The following is a 19,665-nucleotide window of genomic DNA, read 5'->3' as shown; positions in this document are numbered from 1 at the left end:
GTGTGGGATCCTTAACAGATAGAACTGATGGAGTACATCGAAAAAGTTCAAAGAAAGGCAGCACGTTTTGTATTATCACGAAATGTGAGAGAGAGTGTCACAGAAATGATACAGGATTTGGGCTGGAAATCATTAAAAGAAAGGCGTTTTTCGTTGCGACGGAATCTTCTCACGAAATTCCAATCACCAACTTTCTTCTCCGAATCGGAAAATATTTTGTTGACACCGACCTACATAGGGCGGAACCATCACCACGATAAAATAAGGCAAATCAGAGCTCGTACGGAAAGATATAGGTGTTCATCCTTTCCGCGCGCTATACGACATTGGAATAATAGAGAATTGTGAAGGTCGTTCGACGAACCCTCTACCAGGCACTTAAATGTGATTTGCAGAGTATCCATGTAGACGTAGATGTAGATCTATATATGTGCATATCGCTATCTCATGATTTTAGTCACCTCGGTATACATGGTGAAAAATATTTAAACCGACTAACTCTGGAAGGTTGTAGGGAACATCAAAACAAATGTTTTTCCCTAATGTCATTCTTTCCTATGAGGAGTACTTAAACCGGTAGAGGAAGATTTCTCTGGCTGCAAATTAATTAAACCAACAAACACTTCTCCATTTTTTTATGACCAAGAGACAACATATTAACGCAACCCAATTTCAATTACAGTAGATTTTCAAAAATGCCTCCATTGACACGTAAACTAAGGTTACACCTTCGGATCATATTCTGACACGGGCAGAAACCCCAGGAGTATCCTGAATTGTTCCTGCTGCTGTTACCATCCGGACAACCAGATCCTCTTCTAATGCTACAGGAGTTGCGCAAACAAGGTCGCGCATCTGTCCCCACACAAAAAAGTGCAGAGGGGACATATCTGGGGATCGAGCAGACCATGGTACAGAACTACCTCTGCCAGTCCACGTTTCTGGGAACCGTCGGTCGAGGAATCGACGCACACGACGACTGAAATGTGCCGGCACCCCGTCATGTTGGATCCACAAGCGATGTCTTGTAGGCAGCGGGACGTCGTCCAGCAATTCTGGCACTGCTCTGGTGAGAAAATTGCAATAGTGGCTGCCATTTAATGGCCTAGGTAGCAGATAAGGCCCAATTAAACAGTCCCCAACACCACCGACCCACACATTAACGAAGAATCGCATTTGACGAGCGCTAGCAACTGTGGCATGTGGGTTATCCTCACTCCAAACATGCGAATTGTGCATGTTGATGACTCCATCATGCCCGAACGTTGCTTCACCGATAAACAACACAGAGGACGGAAATGTGGGATGCATTTCACATTGTTCCAGGTACCACTGCGAAAACTGTGCTCTGGGTATATAATCAACTGGTTCCAGGTTGTGGACACGCTTTAAGTGAAATGGACGTAACAATTGCTCTCGAAGGACTGTTCTTACATTCGTCTGATTCGTTCCCATGTTACGTGCAATTGCACGAGTGCTGATTGAAGGATCCCGCTCCACATGCTGCAGCGTTCTTACCGTGCGACGGCGTCGCTGGCTAGGTAATCTGTTAAATGGCCCGGTCTCACGCAGAGGTTGGTACACAGCAGCAAAGGTCGTATGATGCGCGATACGGAGATTAGGACATTGTTGATAAACCCGCTGTGCCGCTCGTCCGTTGTGGTGAGTTACGTAGTACGCACCAACCATATCAGTGTACTCACTCCAGGTGTATCGCTCCATTAGTAAACAGAGACAATGCACTACTACACTGGTGGACAGCAGTTGCCTACAACTGAAGAGCGTAGTACGCCCTCTAACAACTGAAGATCGTAATACGGCCTCCACCGGTTTAAGCAATCCTTATAGGAAAAAAAGACATTAGGGAAAAATATTTGTTTTGATGTTGGTTTAAATACTTTTCACCCTGTGTAACACCGTCACGTCAGGCTGATACGTGAATCGACACCTATGCGCGCTGCAGCAGCGGCTGTTAGCAGATAGCGGCGGCCTACCTTCGTCGTCGACGGTGAAGAGCCCGACGCCGTCTCCGCCGCGGATGGAGTACGAGACCCTGGAGTCGTCGCCGCGCGGGTCCGCGTCCGTCGCGCGCACCGTGGTGACCAGCGTGCCGGCCGGCTGGTTCTCCAGCACGGCTGCGGCCCACACGAACTCCCCGAACTGCGGCGCGTGCACGTTCTCGTTGACATCGACCACCTCGACGACGACCGTGGTGGAGGAGGAGAGCGGTGGCGCGCCGCGGTCGCGCGCGCGCACCACCAGCGTGTGCACCTGCCGCTCCTCGAAGTCGAGCGGCGCCGCCGTGCGCACCGCACCAGACAGCCGGTCCACGCTGAACGCCTCGTCGCCGTCGCCCGCGCCGCCCACCAGCGAGTACTGCACCTGCGCAGCCGCCGCCGCACGTCATCCATTAGCTCCCGCACGGGCGCGAGGACAGTGTCGGATGTGGCAAGGTAGCGTAGCTCCACTTGCAATGCAGGGTGTTTCCATTAAGACGGTGCAAAAATTTAACAGGACTTATAGGATACTCCACACAACAATTTGAGACATCGAACCTGGATAGCCGGCCGAAGTGGCCGTGCGGTTAAAGGCGCTGCAGTCTGGAACCGCAAGACCGCTACGGTCGCAGGTTCGAATCCTGCCTCGGGCATGGATGTTTGTGATGTCCTTAGGTTAGTTAGGTTTAACTAGTTCTAAGTTCTAGGGGACTAATGACCTCAGCAGTTGAGTCCCATAGTGCTCAGAGCCATTTGAACCATTTTTGAACCTGGATAGAGGAAAGGAGAAAAGGAAATGAGAAAAGCGGGATTAGATTAGCATAGAATGGGAGACAGAAAACGAGAGGAGTTCTTGAACATGAGAAGGGAAGTCGGTCGTAGGCTACGGGCAAAGAAAAGGGATTATTTGAACAATCAAATTGAAAAAATGGAAGCAAACAGAAAAACAAAAAAATTAGGGAACTTTACCTAGACATAAATGGGTATAGGAAGGGGTTCAAGGCTAGGACAAATGCACTTTGAATACTCCATACAACAATTTGAGACAGCGAACCTGGGTAGAGGAAAGGAGAAAAGGAAAGCGCGATTAGATTAGGATAGAGTGGGAGACAGAAAACGAGAGGAGTTCTTGAACATGAGAAGGGAAGTTGGTCGTAGGCTACGGGCAAAGAAGAGGGATTATTTGAACAATCAACTTGAAAAAATGGAAACAAACAGAAAAACAAAAAAATTAGGGAACTTTACCTAGACATGAATGGGTATAGGAAGGGGTTCAAAGCTAGTACAAATGCACTTCGAGGGGATGCCAGGGGAATACTGACAGACCCCAGTGCTATATTATGGAAATGGAGGGCGTATTGTGAGCATCTATTAAATGTAGACCAGGAAGCAGGAAATGAGCAGGCGTACGAAATACATACTGCAGAACCCCAGATACCGGAGCCAACGTTAAAGGAAGTAAGAGATTCAATCAAAATGGTTAAAATGGCTCTGAGCACTATGAGACTTAACATCTGAGGTCATCAGTCCCTTACAACATACAACTACTTAAACCAAACTAACCTAAGGACATCACACACATCCATGCCCGAGGCAGGATTCGAACTTGCGACTGTAGCGGTCGCGCGGTTCTAGACTGTAGCGCCTAGAACCGCTCGATCACCCAGGCCGGCTAAGAGATGCAATCAACAAATTGAAAAACCATAAAGCACCAGGATCAGATTGCGTAACTGCGAAATTAGTTAAAAATGGGGGACAGAAATTGGTGGAAGTAGTTTACAAAGTGATAACCAAAGCATGTAACTCAGAGATGATACCTGAAGAGTGGCAAGAGTCGATTCTGATTCCAATTTTTAAGAAGGGCGACAAAATGGATTGTAGTAATTATAGAGGGATATCGCTATTACCAGTATGTTCCAAAATTTTCTCGAATATTCTGCTAAGCAGGTTTACACCATATGCAATTGAAATTGTGGGGGATTACCAAGCAGGGCTTTCGGACGAACAGGTCAACTATAGACGAAATATTCACCCTGCGTCAAATTTTGGAAACGGAATGGGAATACAATAAACCAGTTCATAATCTTTTCATAGATTTTACGAAAGCATATGATTCAGTATTGCAATCAAAACTGTACAGAATTCTTTTGGAATTTGGAATACCGAAAAAGTATGTTAGACTTATAGAAGCGAGTTTGAAAAACACAAAAGGTAGAGTACGCGTGGGGAAATTGGAATCAGAAGAATTTGTAATAAAGAACGGACTTAAGCAGGGAGATGCCCTGTCTCCGCTACTTTTTCATTTAGTCCTAGAATATATTGTACGAATGGCAGCACATAATTCGGGGGTTGTGGAGTTAAACGGAAATATTAAGAAATTAGGGAATGCAGATGATCTAAACATCATTAGCGATAGGAAAGAATCTGTATCAGCAAATGCGAATGCGTTAATTAAGGCTAGTGAAGATGTAGGTTTAAGAATGAGTGAAGACAAAACTAAATACCTGGTTACTACTAGAATGCCAACAAGAATATATCAGGAACCGTTAAGAGTTGGAGACATGCAGATTGAAAAAGTGAACACATTTAAGTATCTAGGCGTGGGCATCACTTCGAGAAATGAGATTGAATCCGAACTGAAGAAGAGATTACGGGCGGGAAATGCGTGCTACTTCTCACTGAATAGATTACTTTCGTCACGGATATTGTCTAGGAATTTAAAGATTAGAATATACAAAACTATTATTCTACCAGTTATACTGTATGGGTATGAGACTTGGTCCTCACTGTGCAAACTGAGAAGCCGTTTCGAATATTTGAAAACAAAATTTTGAGGAAAATTTTCGGAGCAAAAAGGGATGACATTAGCGGAGAGTGGCGAAAACTACGTAACAAAGAGGTTCACGAACTCCATTCAAGCTCTGACATAATCAGTATTATTAAATCACGTAGGCTGCGATGGGCGCGTCACGTAGCTCGAATGGATGAGGACAGGGCAGCGCGCAGAGTACTGGTAAGGCACTTAGAGGGAAAAACTTCTGTGGGGACACCGAGGCGTAGATGGGAGGACAATGTGAAGGCTGATTTGAGGAGCCTAGGTATTGATGGTGAATGGAAGGAAACAGCCCAAGACAGGGACAGATGGCGAAAATACGTTGCTGCGGTAATGGACTCTCGAGTCCGGTATGACCAGTGAGTGAGTGAGTGAACCTGGGGTCGGAGAAACCAGCTTAAAGGGCCGGCCGGGGTGGCCGAGCGGTTCTAGGCGCTACAGTCTGGAACCGCGTGATTGCTACGGTCGCAGGTTCGAATCCTGCCTCGGGCATGGATGTGTGTGATGTCCTTAGGTTAGTTCGGTTTAAGTAGTTCTAAGTTCTAGGGGACTGATGACCTCAGAAGTTAAGTAAGTAGGCTGTTTAGGTTTTTATATTGGTACCGCCACGTAGCGCTCTGTATGAAAATCACTGGCTGTGCTGTGTGCAGTCTGTGGCTGGTTTGCATTGTTGTTGGCCATTGTAGTGTTAGGCAACTGGATGTTAATAGCGCGTAGCGTTGCGCAGTTGGAGGTGAGCCGCCAGCAGTGGTGGATGTGGGGAGAGAAATGGCGGAGTTTTGAAATTTGTAAGACTGGATGTCATGAACTGCTATATATATTATGACTTTTGAACACTATTAAGGTAAATGCACTGTTTGTTCTCTATTAAAATCTTTCATTTGCTAACTATGCCTATCAGTAGTTAGTGCCTTCCGTAGTTTGAATCTTTTATTTAGCTGGCAGTAGTGACGCTCGCTGTATTGCAGTAGTTCGAGTAACGAAGATTTTTGTGAGGTAAGTGATTTGTGAAACGTATAGGTTAATTTAGTCAGGGCCATTCTCTTGTAGGGATTACTGAAAGTCAGATGGCGTTGCGCTAAAAAAATATTGTGTGTCAGTTTAAGCACAGTCATGTATAATTTTTCTAAGGGGACGTTTCAAGTGCTCAGAGCCATTTGAACCATTTTGAACCAGCTTAAGGAGGTAATAAGAATAAAATCAAAATCTTAAACATGACTGCGAAACAGCAAGTGTGTAAATCTGAAGAGGTTGAAAAAAATCAGCCAACCAGTTGCAAAACAAAGGTTTATTAGCCCTTGTACTAGCTTTCGATATTTCTAAAAATATCTTCCTCGGAAGGAGTGAGCCTTTTTACAAGATGGTACATTAGATTAGCCAAAGCCAAGTAGCTCTCATCACATATAAAATTGACAAAACAAGAATTATCCCAAGCCATGGCTTCAGATAACAGCCAGATTACATTTATCGTACTTCACAATGAATTCTCGTTAGGAAATGCTCACAAGTAGAAACTCTTGTCAATATAAAATTATAACAGGAGTCAGAGGATAAAATATTTGCGTAAGTTACGTGTACATGATGCCAGAGACTAATGTCAACTGTTCCATCTCCGCATCATCTGGGGTCTCATACACAAGTGACTTTACTCATCCCCAGCTTCAGGTGACCTCGCAGGCCTCAGAATAGGACCTCCCCTTATGGACAAGTAAAGCAAACAAAATCTGGATCATGACTTCCAAGTAGTAAGGCTCGTCCTCCTTGTTTCCTTGCAGGAAATAAAGAATTTTATGTAAATAAACAACACAGTACGTGTAAACGTGTATGCATGTTAGCTTTGAATAATATGGAAAACAGTAATGCTAAACAAAGCGGTACACAAAGTTTACTTCCGCAACGCCTTAAGCTGGCTTCTCCGACTCCAGGTTCCTTACCTCAAATTGTTTAGTGGAGCATTCTGTACGTCCTGTTATATTTTGACATGCTCTCACGGAAACATCCTGTATAATCACTCCTAACGTAATCTATTTTTTCTTACAAGCCCTCTTTTCCAAGCGTAACACACAGCTATGCATGTATGAAATTTCTAAACTCCTGTCCATAACTTAACAATTCAGCCAATATTACTGGATATCAGAACCACCTGTTATGCAAAGCAGTTCTTAGGATTCCGTAAAGGTACTTCAGTCGGAACAAACGGAACACCTTTCAGAGTATGGCTTTGTTGTCCGTCTGTCTTTTTTTTCAAGAACGGGTATGGATGGTGGTTATCGCTGAAACAGCCGATTTTCAGTTATATCTTTTCTTCCAACGCCAGTTTAACCCGACTATTAATACCACTCAGAATAACCAGTTTCTGAAATAACTGTTCCGGTTTTTTATTCCTATTATTTCCTGTAACAAACGTAGAAATTTAACAAAGACGGAAAAATTTTGACCCCTTCAGTTTCAAAACACGTACACTCCTGGAAATTGAAATAAGAACACCGTGAATTCATTGTCCCAGGAAGGGGAAACTTTATTGACACATTCCTGGGGTCAGATACATCACATGATCACACTGACAGAACCACAGGCACATAGACACAGGCAACAGAGCATGCACAATGTCGGCACTAGTACAGTGTATATCCACCTTTCGCAGCAATGCAGGCTGCTATTCTCCCATGGAGACGATCGTAGAGATGCTGGATGTAGTCCTGTGGAACGGCTTGCCATGCCGTTTCCACCTGGCGCCTCAGTTGGACCAGCGTTCGTGCTGGACGTGCAGACCGCGTGAGACGACGCTTCATCCAGTCCCAAACATGCTCAATGGGGGACAGATCCGGAGATCTTGCTGGCCAGGGTAGTTGACTTACACCTTCTAGAGCACGTTGGGTGGCACGGGATACATGCGGACGTGCATTGTCCTGTTGGAACAGCAAGTTCCCTTGCCGGTCTAGGAATGGTAGAACGATGGGTTCGATGACGGTTTGGATGTACCGTGCACTATTCAGTGTCCCCTCGACGATCACCAGTGGTGTACGGCCAGTGTAGGAGATCGCTCCCCACACCATGATGCCGGGTGTTGGCCCTGTGTGCCTCGGTCGTATGCAGTCCTGATTGTGGCGCTCACCTGCACGGCGCCAAACACGCATACGACCATCATTGGCACCAAGGCAGAAGCGACTCTCATCGCTGAAGACGACACGTCTCCATTCGTCCCTCCATTCACGCCTGTCGCGACACCACTGGAGGCGGGCTGCACGATGTTGGGGCCTGAGCGGAAGACGGCCTAACGGTGTGCGGGACCGTAGCCCAGCTTCATGGAGACGGTTGCGAATGGTCCTCGCCGATACCCCAGGAGCAACAGTGTCCCTAATTTGCTGGGAAGTGGCGGTGCGGTCCCCTACGGCACTGCGTAGGATCCTACGGTCTTGGCGTGCATCCGTGCGTCGCTGCGGTCCGGTCCCAGGTCGACGGGCATGTGCACCTTCCGCCGACCACTGGCGACAACATCGATGTACTGTGGAGACCTCACGCCCCACGTGTTGAGCAATTCGGCGGTACGTCCACCCGGCCTCCCGCATGCCCACTATACGCCCTCGCTCAAAGTCCGTCAACTGCACATACGGTTCACGTCCACGCTGTCGCGGCATGCTACCAGTGTTAAAGACTGCGATGGAGCTACGTATGCCACGGCAAACTGGCTGACACTGACGGCGGCGGTGCACAAATGCTGCGCAGCTAGCGCCATTCGACGGCCAACACCGCGGTTCCTGGTGTGTCCGCTGTGCCGTGCGTGTGATCATTGGTTGTACAGCCCTCTCGCAGTGTCCGGAGCAAGTATGGTGGGTCTGACACACCGGTGTCAATGTGTTCTTTTTTCCATTTCCAGGAGTGTAGAATCAAAATATTAAATTATATAGGCAAACGGTCGCAGGTTCGAATCCTGCCTCGGGCATGGATGTGTGTGATGTCCTTAGATTAGTTAGGTTTAAGTAGTTCTGAGTTCTAGGGGACAGATGACCTCAGATGTTAAGTCCCATAGTGCTCAGAGCCATTTGAACCATATCGGCAAAGAAAAGGAAACTTGCCCTAGCCATCGGTCGCTGCTTTTATTGACGAGTGATAAGTAGCTCACTATTATAAAATCTCCAGTATTATCCTAATGATTCTAATTTTTTAAACTACTCAAAAATCATGTTGTAGTCAGGGATCTCACTACTGTTTCAACATTGCGAATGTTCAGTGCTACAAAGTGAGAATCGAGGCTGGTTCGTTTTCAAGGGCTACAAGCAGATAACGGCATAGTTAACAAAATGTTAAGGCCGATTATGGCGTGGTCGAATGGATTCCACCTTAAAACCCAATGTTTCGTCCCCATCCGCGGAGGACATTTTCAAGGGAGATCGTAGCTTCTTTAAATGTCTAATTCGCACCCTGGCTCAGGAATCCACATGTCACCCAGTTTCACGCCCTCGTCCTTCCTATTGAAATTCCGTGGGTGTTTTACAATCTCTATGGTTTCTCTGTATAACATTTCATGGTATCCGTTTGTAGCTGCCAGTACTTGAATCCTGTCGAAATAAATGTGGTGGCCTCCTGACTGCAAAGCATATTCTGCAACAGCTGATATCTCAGTCCCCCCTCTTCAGCAACTGCCCTTGTGCTTATCTAGTCGTCTTTTTTGATCGTTCTTTTTGTAGTACCTCCCCACAACTACACAGAATCCTGTAAGTTCCTGCTTTTTCGAGTGGTTGGCGAGCATCCTTGGCCGATTTTAGGTGAACTACCGCAGTGTTCCGCTTTTTCAAGATTTTTCCTATGCGGTCAGTAACGTAATTAATGAAAGGTTGGAAAACTTAATATTTCACCGGCGATTGAGCATCGCTATGATTTCTATGTGGTGGTCTTTCACTCAGCAAACGAATAACAATTCCTGAATAATGCATTGATGAGATGTTTAATTCTGTGTCAAGAGACTCTGGTTCGCAGATTTTCCTTGCTCTATCCGCCAGTTGTTTCATTATGCGTCGCTTTTGTTGTGGGTCGTGATTCGAATCCCGGCGTAGGTAATGGTCTGTGCGTGGGTTTTCGGTGAACCGTGTGGACAATGATATCACCTTCTTCCTTTAAAACTATCATATCAAGAAAATGCAATCTTTTGCCTGCCTCCACCTCCATGGTAAACTGAATCTTCGGACTGATTCCCTTGAGATGTTTGTGACAACGACCCAGTTCCTGCCTGCCACGCCGCCACAAAACAAACGTATCATCCACGTACCGGAACCAATATTTAGTTTCTTGTTTGAAGTTTTCAACGCCTGCTCCTCGAATTTTTCAATGAAAAAGTTCGCTATAACTGGACTTAATGGGCTCCACACAGTGACATCATCCGTCTGTACATAGAACTCGTCGCTCTGTTTGAAATATGTGGTTGAGAGGCAATATTTAAACAGTTCTCTAGCATCCGATTCAACTGTTGCAACACTTCACTGAGCGGAAACATAGTGAATAGCGATACCACATCAAAGCTAACTTAACACTTGTATGTCCTCAGGCTGTATCACTATGCCGTTTGATTTACTTGATGCACGAATCCAGTCAGCCCACATATGGTCATATGCAGCCAGGAGACCACCACATTCAATTGGATAGGAATCAAATACTAGCAGCCACAAGCAGTTACTATGAAAGGTTATACAGAGAGGCGATAGAGATTGTAAAACACACCCGGAATTTCAATACGGAGGATGGCGTGAAATTAAATGATATGTGGATTCCGGTGCTGAAGTAGATGTGTGCCAGTCTTTCACCGTGGGATCACAGCAACAGCGGAACAGTAGTCGACAACGGCCAATTGCGGTCGCGCATTCAAAACCTGTGACGTCACGCCATGAACGGAAGCACGCGGAAGTGGCTCAAATGGCTCTGAGCACTATGGGACTCAACTGCTGAGGTCATAAGTCCCCTAGAACTTAGAACTACTTAAACCTAACTAACCTAAGGACAATACACACATCCATGCCCGAGGCAGGATTCGAACCTGCGACCGTAACGGTCGCGCGGTTCCGGACTGTAGCGCCAGAACCGCTCGGCCACCAGCGGCCGGCCACGCGGAAGTGGAATTTTGGTGTAGTGAGTAGCGAGCCAGGGTGTGAATCGGACATTCAAAGAAGCTACGATCCCCCTTGAAAATGTCCTCTGCAGACGGGGACGAAACTCTGGATTTCAAGGTCAAATCCATTAGGCCACGGCATAATAGCCCGGAGCATTTTGTTAATTGTGTCATTCCCGATCGTGAAAGTTTACATTTTACAGATGAAGGCATTTTGTGTAGCTACAAGCAGCATATTAGCTGCTGTTTATTTTTATTGTAATTATGAATGAACTGTTTAAGTTTTAAGTTTTCTCCTTATATTGTGTCTCAAGTTTGTTGAAGCTTCTCCCGTTTTTAATCTTTTAAATTATAAGAATGAGTGGTGTTTGTTGTTTCGGACATGTCATAAAAACAATTAACTAACAACGGGATGTCGATTAAAATCAAATGCGGATTAGAGTCAAAATATCTCGAAATAAAATCCATGGTATAACATCCGGTATGTGAAGACTTCTTACACCACCAGATGGTGTAAGAATTCCAGCATCGATCCATAACCTGCTACGAAACGTCGAGAAGCTACCGAAAAAAGGTCAGGTAACACGCTATCATCATGTTCCACTGGCTCCTCCCGTTGCTCGCATATACAGGGTGTTTCACTAAATGTGTTTCCGTTCGTAAGTTACGAAGTAATAGGCGATGGAAATATTTATTGCGGTAGGTCACCATAAGAAACGTTACACTGTCTGCGGAGCTATGAACATAGTTTATTGTGTTGTTATCCAAAGAGTTACAGCAAAAAGACACAATTTTTTAAATGGAACAATAGTTGTTTGTATCGTGCTGGTCGATCTGGGAGGCCAGCCTCATCCATTACGGAAAAGTGGAAGACACTCGGACACCCGCTCTGTAGTCCTGATCTCTTCCCACGTGATTATCATGCCTCCGGGCCCCTAAAAAAGGCCTCGAAGGTCGACGATTCCTGTCGGACGAGGATGTGCAGCATGCAGTTACGGACTTCTGTATGTAGTAGGACACGGTGTTTTACCAAACAGGTATCTTCAATCTGATGCGTCGGGGACGATTGACTGATTGGCGGATTTTACCAGATCAGCATGTCGATTCCGGACTGTAAGGGCCTTCTAACGGAAACTTCTTGATCGCCTCTTATATCTCTCCAGCTCGTCCAGCAATACGGTACCTTTCCGAATACCATTCGGAACCTTAACTAGATTGATGTGTTCATTCACCTGCGTATTTATTCATCGTTACTGGTGCACTTTTCCTCTGGTTCGAGTGCAAAGTTTTTGTCTGACTGATGAGTTAAGGAAAGATCGAGTGACCGTCTGATGGAAGTGGGTTGATTGCATTAGGAAACAATGTAGGACCAGTGTGGATACAGTTCTGCACTTCCACCTAATGAACAAATTGCGAGCATACGGGAATATCAGAGACTGGTTTGAAGATTTTCCAGAAAACAGAACAAAGCATGGAATTATAAAAAAAATGTTCAAATGTGTGTGAAATCTTATGGGATTTAACTGCTAAGGTCATCAGTGCCTAAGCTTACACACTACTTAACCTAGCCGGCCGGTGTGGCCGTGCGGTTCTAGGCGTGTCAGTCTGGAACCGCGTGACCGCTACGGTCGCAGGTTCGAATACTGCCTCGGGCATGGATGTGTGTGATGTCCTTAGGTTAGTTAGGTTTAAGTAGTTCTAAGTTCTAGGGGACTGATGACCACAGATGTTGAGTCCCACAGTGCTCAGAGCCATTTGGACCATTTACTTAACCTAAATTATCTTAAGGACAAACATACACACCCATGCCCAAGGGAGGACTCGAACCAGCCGCACAGTCCATGACCGCAGCGCCTGAGACCGCTCGGCTAATCCCGAGCGGCATGGCATTATCAACGGGCTCTACCTCGAGACGTAAAAATAACATCGGGCGTGCTCCAATGGAGCGTTATTGGACCTTTACGTCTCACAACATACGGTTTGTAATGGTCAATATTCAGCGATATGGCAGGAACATCCATTCAAAGCAAAAATTCTAGCAAACACGGGCTTTTCACTACTGAACAAGTGCTCACAACCCTTAAGGTATACAAGTCAGTGTTCATGTGTAATTAACTTTTTTTGTTTTTCCATAACACCACCTTCCCAAAAATGGAAAGCAGAGAGCTTGCAGTAGAAGAGGTTTGTTCCACAGTACCGAAGATAAGGAAGTGATTCGAGCTCTTAACGTATGCATTTTAAAGCCAATGTTTACTAGACTTTACTGCTTCGAATGATACCTCCTGTTATATCCTGAATAGTGACCATTCCTCCCGTGACAACCAGTATATAAATGAAGTAGTAAATATCATCGGAAGTTACATAAGGCTTTTCACGGATGTTGCTATTGTAGAAGAGGAGAAACCAGAAAACTGTAGCGAAATGCCAGAGGAGCTGCAGAGGGCCGACGCTTAGTGGAGGGATTAACAGAAACAAATAGTAACAAATGTAACGGCATAAAGACCCATTATTGTATCAATAAACGATTGCAGAACAATCACTGGTGGCCGAGCGGTTCCAGGCGGTTCCGTCCGGAACCGCGCTGCTGCTACGTTCGTAGGTTCGAATCCTGCCTCGGGCATGGATGTGTGTGATTTCCTAAGGTTTGTTAGGTTGAAGTAGTTCTCAGTCTAGGGGACTGATGACCTCAGATGTTAAGTCCCATAGTGCTCAGAGCCATTTGAACTATTTCAACAATCACTGGAAGAAGTTATTTCCATAAAACAGCTGGGACTATGCGTACGGAGCGATTTGAAGTGGAACGGGCAGAAAAACTAATTGCAGTTAAGGCAAATGCCAGACAGATTCACTGGAAGAATCCTCAGGGAAAGTGTTAGACCCACAAAACAGATAGCCTTCAGAATCCTCTTTCGACTAACACTTGAAAATTGCTCTTCAGTCTGGGATCCGTTCAGGCAGGACTGATAAAAAAAAAAGTGAAGATCCAAAGAAGAGCAGCATTTTTCGTTACAGGTTCATTTAGTATGAGCGAAAGCGTCACGGAGATGCTAAGAGGACCCCAGCGACAGATGATGGAAGGGAGGCGCTATCCATGAGTGTGTGATTTACTGTCAAAAGTTCCGCGAATATACCATCCTAGAATAGTCATCCAATATATTACATCATCCTAGGTGTTTCTCGCAAAAAGACCATAAGCGCAAAACTGAAGAGATCAAAGAGTTCACATAGAGGCTTACCAGCAGTCGCTCTTCCCACGAACCATTCGCGACTGGAAGAAGAAAATAGGGAAGCGACAGCACACAAAGTACCCTCCACCATATACTGTAATTGCCTTGTGGAGTGTAGATGTAGATATAGATGTGTATAGCTGAAGACTATACTGAATGGAGAAGTCTAGAGGAGGCCTTTATTGCATGGTATCAAATATACATCATTATGATCACTTGTGCAAATGAGCTAGCGACATCCGTATCCGTGGGGACCTCGCAGGGAGGCGAGATTACTTGTTTCGATCGATTCTCGTGTTTTCTTTAATGATTTCGTAACTGATGACTCCTGGTCGCCATTTCGACTTGGTTCTATCAAACATTTCATTGACAAGAAACTTACAAGCAGCCCGTACAGCTGGCAGTAACAGTAAATATGGCTTTGACAAATGCTTACAGGATAGCAGGAAAGTCCAAATTTCAGGGACGAGCGCGCTGTTACCTTATTCCATTTCACATACGTTTCTCCTTTATCACGACTTTCCCACACGTCGGAAACTTCTTACTAAAAAGTTTTGAAACCTCTTTAGAATTATTGTTAGTCTGACAGCATTCTATGTTCTTACATAAGACATACGGCGGTGATTTGTAATTTGAACCTCACATCAACTTCACTCTTGCAGTTGGTTCAGAATCCCACAACTCAGATACCAGCGCACTGTATTTTTTAGTTAGAAATAAATAAAGTGATGCCTTCTACATCTTGTTTCCATTCGTTTTCGCAGTATCCAGCAAGACGTCAGGAAGGGACAATCAGAATAGCAGAAACAATTCATCTGCTGTTGAATGACAGGTGGTATCGACCTCTTTGGTGTGCGCAGTCCTCCCCCCCCCCACCCCCACCCCCTGCGAATGCTATTCACAGTCCCCTTTCTCGTTATCTCTGCAATTCCTTATTGTTTGAGGTCTCTTTCTTGTTTCTGACACGACTTCATTTTTTGCTTTTTCAGTCTTCCACTGTTTCCAGCTGTCTCTTTCATGCTTCCCTTATTAGAACAGTAATTTGTGCTTCAGTTATTTTAGGGGACCTCCTTTAATTTTTGGGTGTATCGCCAAGTTTCGTTGCCAGCCTTATCTGTATTACGTTACATCGCCAGCAGGCTCATATACGCGCGTTCTTTTTCTACTCGACGAAAATACTTGTGCTTAATTTCCCTCTAGCGTTCAGAGGGGAAAAAGGCATTACAGATCCTCAAACGATAATTCTCAAGCAATACATTTGTATCCCGTTAAATTATCTTTTAGTTGTTAAATTATGTTTTATCATATAGATAATAAAAATAATGTATCGCGGTTCTGACAATGTTTTTGATTGAAACTTCCAGGCAGATTAAAACTGTGTGCCCGACCGAGACTCGAACTCGGGACCTTTGCAAGGTTCGCAGGAGAGCTTCAATTGTGTTTTACAGTAGAGACAAGAAAAATTCCTTGTTTTGCAACGGCATTTATATGTGTGTCCTATACGTGTTTTCCCTATTCATGCTAGACCTCTTCGGTTCTCCCAGGCTGTGCCTAAGTCATGTTTTACCAAATCCTTTCTTCCAGAAGTGTTTAACCTGCAAGTTTCACATGAAAGTTTTTGTAAAGCTTGGAGGGTAGGAGATGAGGTATTGGTGGAAGTACAGCTGTGATAACGCCCTATCGCTTGTGCCCCACTCACCTTGCCAGGTATGCATCCTTCAATTTTTTAGTTGGCGTTTGTGTCAATTGGTACTCCAGTGATCTTTCGAACCTGGTCGTGCCTTTGCAAAAAAATGGCTCTGAGCACTATGGGACTTAACATCTGTGGTCATCAGTCCCCTAGAACTTAGAACTACTTAAACCTAACTAACCTAAGGACATCACATACATCCATGCCCGAGGCAGGATTCGAACCTGCGACCGTAGCGGTCACGCGGTTCCAGACTGAAGCGCCTAGAACCGCACGGCCACACCGGCCGGCGTGCCTTTGCACCTTAAGCAAGTATACAGCAGCTCTATATCTTATCGTAATGTCTATTGGGTAGATTCCGAGCACCACACAGAGTGATTCCACTGAAGCTCGCGATAGTCTAAGTAAGCCGCTCCTTTGTCCTCGTCTGACGAGGCTTCGGTTTGTTTATAGGCTCAACCTGTGAGAGCATGTGCTGGCGGCGAAGCTAAGTACCGACAACAACAAAGAAAAGAGATGAAAAAAAGCATTCCTGTGGGTTCTGAGAGCACAGACGTACCTGCCCTCCGGCGCCGACGTCCGGGTCGCTGGCGCCGACGACGGCGACGACACTTCCGACGGGCAGGTCCTCCCGCGCCTTCACTGTGTATGAGGGCAGCGCGAAGGCGGGCGCGTTGTCATTCACGTCGTCGATGAGGATGCGCACGATGGCGTCCGAGGACAGGGGCGGCACGTCGCCGCTGCCGCCCCCGCCTCCGCCGTCCGTGGCGCGCACCTTCAGCTCGTACACGTCCTGCCGTTCGCGGTCGAGCGCTGCCGCCACCGTCAACACGCCTGTGCGCGCGTCCACCGCGAAGTCGTCCGTGTCGGTGACCAGCGAGTACGAGACGCGCGCGTTCTCTCCCTGGTCCGCGTCGGTGGCGTTCACGCGGAAGATGGCCGTGCCGTTGAGCGCGTTCTCCGTCACTCGGAAGCTGGCCACCGCCTTCTCGAACCTGGGCGCGTTGTCGTTGACGTCGAGCACGGTGACGGGCAGGAAGCGCGACGCCGCCTTCTGCGGCCGGCCCAGGTCGTACACGCTGACGTTCAGCAGGTACTCGGCCTCGCGCTCGCGGTCCAGGTGGCCCACCACCTTCAGCTCGCCCGTCTCGGGGTCGATGAGGAACACGGAGTCGTAGTCGCCGTCCGAGATGCCGTACACCAACTTCCCGTTGTAGCCGAGGTCGCGGTCCCTGGCCCGGAGCTTCACCAGCGTCGTGCCCAGCGCCACCGACTCGTTCACATTGATCCCCGTCGGAAAGTCCAAGAACTCGGGCGCGTGCACGTTCTCGCCGTAGCGGCTGGGCATCATGGCGAAGTCCTCCCGGTGCAGGTCGTAGGGCGCGTTGTTGCGCTCGCCCGCGGCCAGGATCTCCGTCAGGCGGTGAGTCACACCAGTGTCGCGGCACTCGAACGCTCCGGTCTCGTCGGTGAGGATCCTGCCCGGCGAGCCCAGACTCCTCTTGGCGTTGACCAGGTTGATCAGCACGTGGACGATGTCCGAGAAGTGGGTGCCGTCCGTCGCGGTGATGTTCACCTCCCGCTCGGACACTTTGACATCTGTCAAGTCGCAGGTGACGCTCAGCACTCCCGAGGTCGCGTCCAAACCGAAGCAGCTGTCCGCGTTGCCGCCGACCAGACGGTAGCTAATGATACTTCCGGCGTCAAAGTCTATAGCCGAGAGCGTGATGATCTCCGTGCCGATCGGAACGTAGCGCGGCACGTGGCCCGAGCAGTCAACCTTCTCGAACTGCGGTCTGTTGTCATTGATATCTCTCACGTTAATCTTCAACTGCATTTCTGTCTGTCGGCGGTACGGAAGACCCCAGTCGGAAGCACGTATCCTGAGAATATACTCCCTCCTCATAGACTCGTAATCCAGCACCATAGTCGTCTTCACGACTCCCGAGAAGTGGTCTATCTCGAAAGGCACTGGTTTCAGATTGGCGATGCTGTAGGAAATGTAGGCGTTTTCGCCGGAGTCGCGGTCCTTGGCAGACACTTTGGTGACGGTAGTTCCCGCCGGCTCGTTCTCGTCCACCCACACTGTCGCTTCCGGGGTTTCGAACAGTGGATCGTTGTCGTTGGTGTCAGCCACGGTCACTTTCACTTTGGCGGAAGACTGTTTTCTGGTGCCAGCGTTCCCTTGGTCTATCGCCGACACCGTCAGCGTGTACATGGCCTTTTCCTCCGCATCCAGTTGTACCGCCGTGTAGAGCATGCCAGTGTCGGGGTTGATGCGAAACTCTCCGCCTTCATTCCCCCCTACTATCTCTAAGAAAACTTGTGCGTTTTTGCCTTCGTCGGCATCGGTAACCTTCAGGCGGATGACTGGCGTGTTGACCGGCGCCGTTTCTGGCACTTCGACTTCGTAGATCTCGCGATCGAACACGGGAGCATTGTCGTTGAGATCGGTCAGGTGGACAGGCACGGATTTGTAAGTCTCCTTCGGCGGGATGCCCATATCCGTCGCCTTCAGCGTGAGGTTGTAGCCCTGAGGCGCCGTCTCGCGGTCTAGGAGGTGAACTACGACGATATTGTACTCTCCAGGTTTCCCAGCAGGTTTTATGCGAAAGTGGCCGTCCGGATCGCCGTCGACGATGTCGAGGCTCTTGATCTCACCGTGCATCCCCTTGTCACGATCTGTGACGCGCACTATGGCGTATATGTCGGCGTTGGAATGTTCCGCGATGTCGGGCAGGTGCCGCACGTAGATTTCGGGAGCGAACAGGTTCACCTGCTGGACTCTGACCTTGAGGGTAGCCGTGCTGGCCTTCGCCTGGGGACCGTGCTTGAGGATGGAACTGCGATCCTGCGCTTTCACCGTAAGCTCGTGCACGGATTTGGCCGTGTACCTCAGTGGCCGCGTCAGCGACACCACGCCGGTCATCGGGTGCACCGAGAACTGGTCCGTGGCGTCCAGGAAGCTGTAGTAGATTTCGCCGTTCCTGCCGAGATCCGCGTCCTCGGCGGACACTTGGGCGATGCTGCGGTGCAAGGGCGTGTCTTCCGGGACGGTCACCTCGTACTCGGTGGGGTAGAAGAGCGGGTTGAGGTCGTTGGTGTCGAGCACGGTGACGGCGACGCGCGTGTCGGCGATGAGGGGCGTGGCGCTCGAGTTGCCCCGCCAGGACTTGGTGGCGCGTACGTCCAGCACGTAGCGGTCCTTGCGCTCGCGGTTGAGCACGTCCAGCTTGTCGGTGCGCGTGCGCAGCAGCAGGAAGCAGAAGTCGCCGACCAGCTTCTCCTCCGCTTTGAAGAACTTGTCGCGGTCGCCGGCGACGATCTTGAACCGGATGACGGCGTCCGCCTCGCGAGGGTCGTCGGGCGCCGTGACGACGCCCATGCGCTCCTCGGGCGTGGCGTACGTCTTGGGCGGCGAGTTCTCGGGGATGCTGGCATTGTAGGCGGGCCTGGTGAAGCGGAAGGCGCCGGGCGGAGGCGGCGGGGGCGGCGAGGGGCGCGGCGCGTCGGGGCCGGCAGAGGGGCTGGAGGCGGGGGCGGGCGCCGGGCCGCCCGCGGGGGCGGCGGACACCAGCAGCAGCAGCAGCAGCTGCAGGCGGCGGGCGCGCGGGCTCGCTGCCGCGTCCATCGCGGGGCTCGCCGCTTCAGCTCATCGCGACCTGCCGACACAAACAAATTAACACCGTCAGCGTTTCATTACGGTAGCAATACTGTTTTACCCTGCAGCAGAGGGTAAACTGCAGTACAAGTCTTCGTCTCACCCAGCGATGTCAAATATAAACAGCATACACAACTATAATGCTTTGGATCTGTGA

At 48.3% G+C, this 19,665-nt stretch overlaps 1 protein-coding gene across 1 annotated transcript; it reads right to left on the bottom strand.

Annotated features, from left to right (window-relative positions):
- Nucleotides 1-1,890: 1,890 nt before the first annotated feature.
- On the bottom strand, nt 1,891-19,337 carry LOC126199551 (fat-like cadherin-related tumor suppressor homolog; the record flags this gene model as incomplete). Its single annotated transcript, XM_049936471.1, has 2 exons — nt 1,891-2,382; nt 16,407-19,337. Coding segments are annotated over 2 exons (3,423 nt in total), but the record flags the coding sequence as incomplete, so codon positions are not given.
- Nucleotides 19,338-19,665: the final 328 nt, after the last annotated feature.

Source organism: Schistocerca nitens, chromosome 8 (assembly GCF_023898315.1).
Source record: "Schistocerca nitens isolate TAMUIC-IGC-003100 chromosome 8, iqSchNite1.1, whole genome shotgun sequence".
Taxonomy (NCBI): domain Eukaryota; kingdom Metazoa; phylum Arthropoda; class Insecta; order Orthoptera; family Acrididae; genus Schistocerca; species Schistocerca nitens.
The sequence above is the reverse complement of the archived record's forward strand: the minus strand, read 5'-3'. Positions and strand labels throughout refer to the sequence as shown.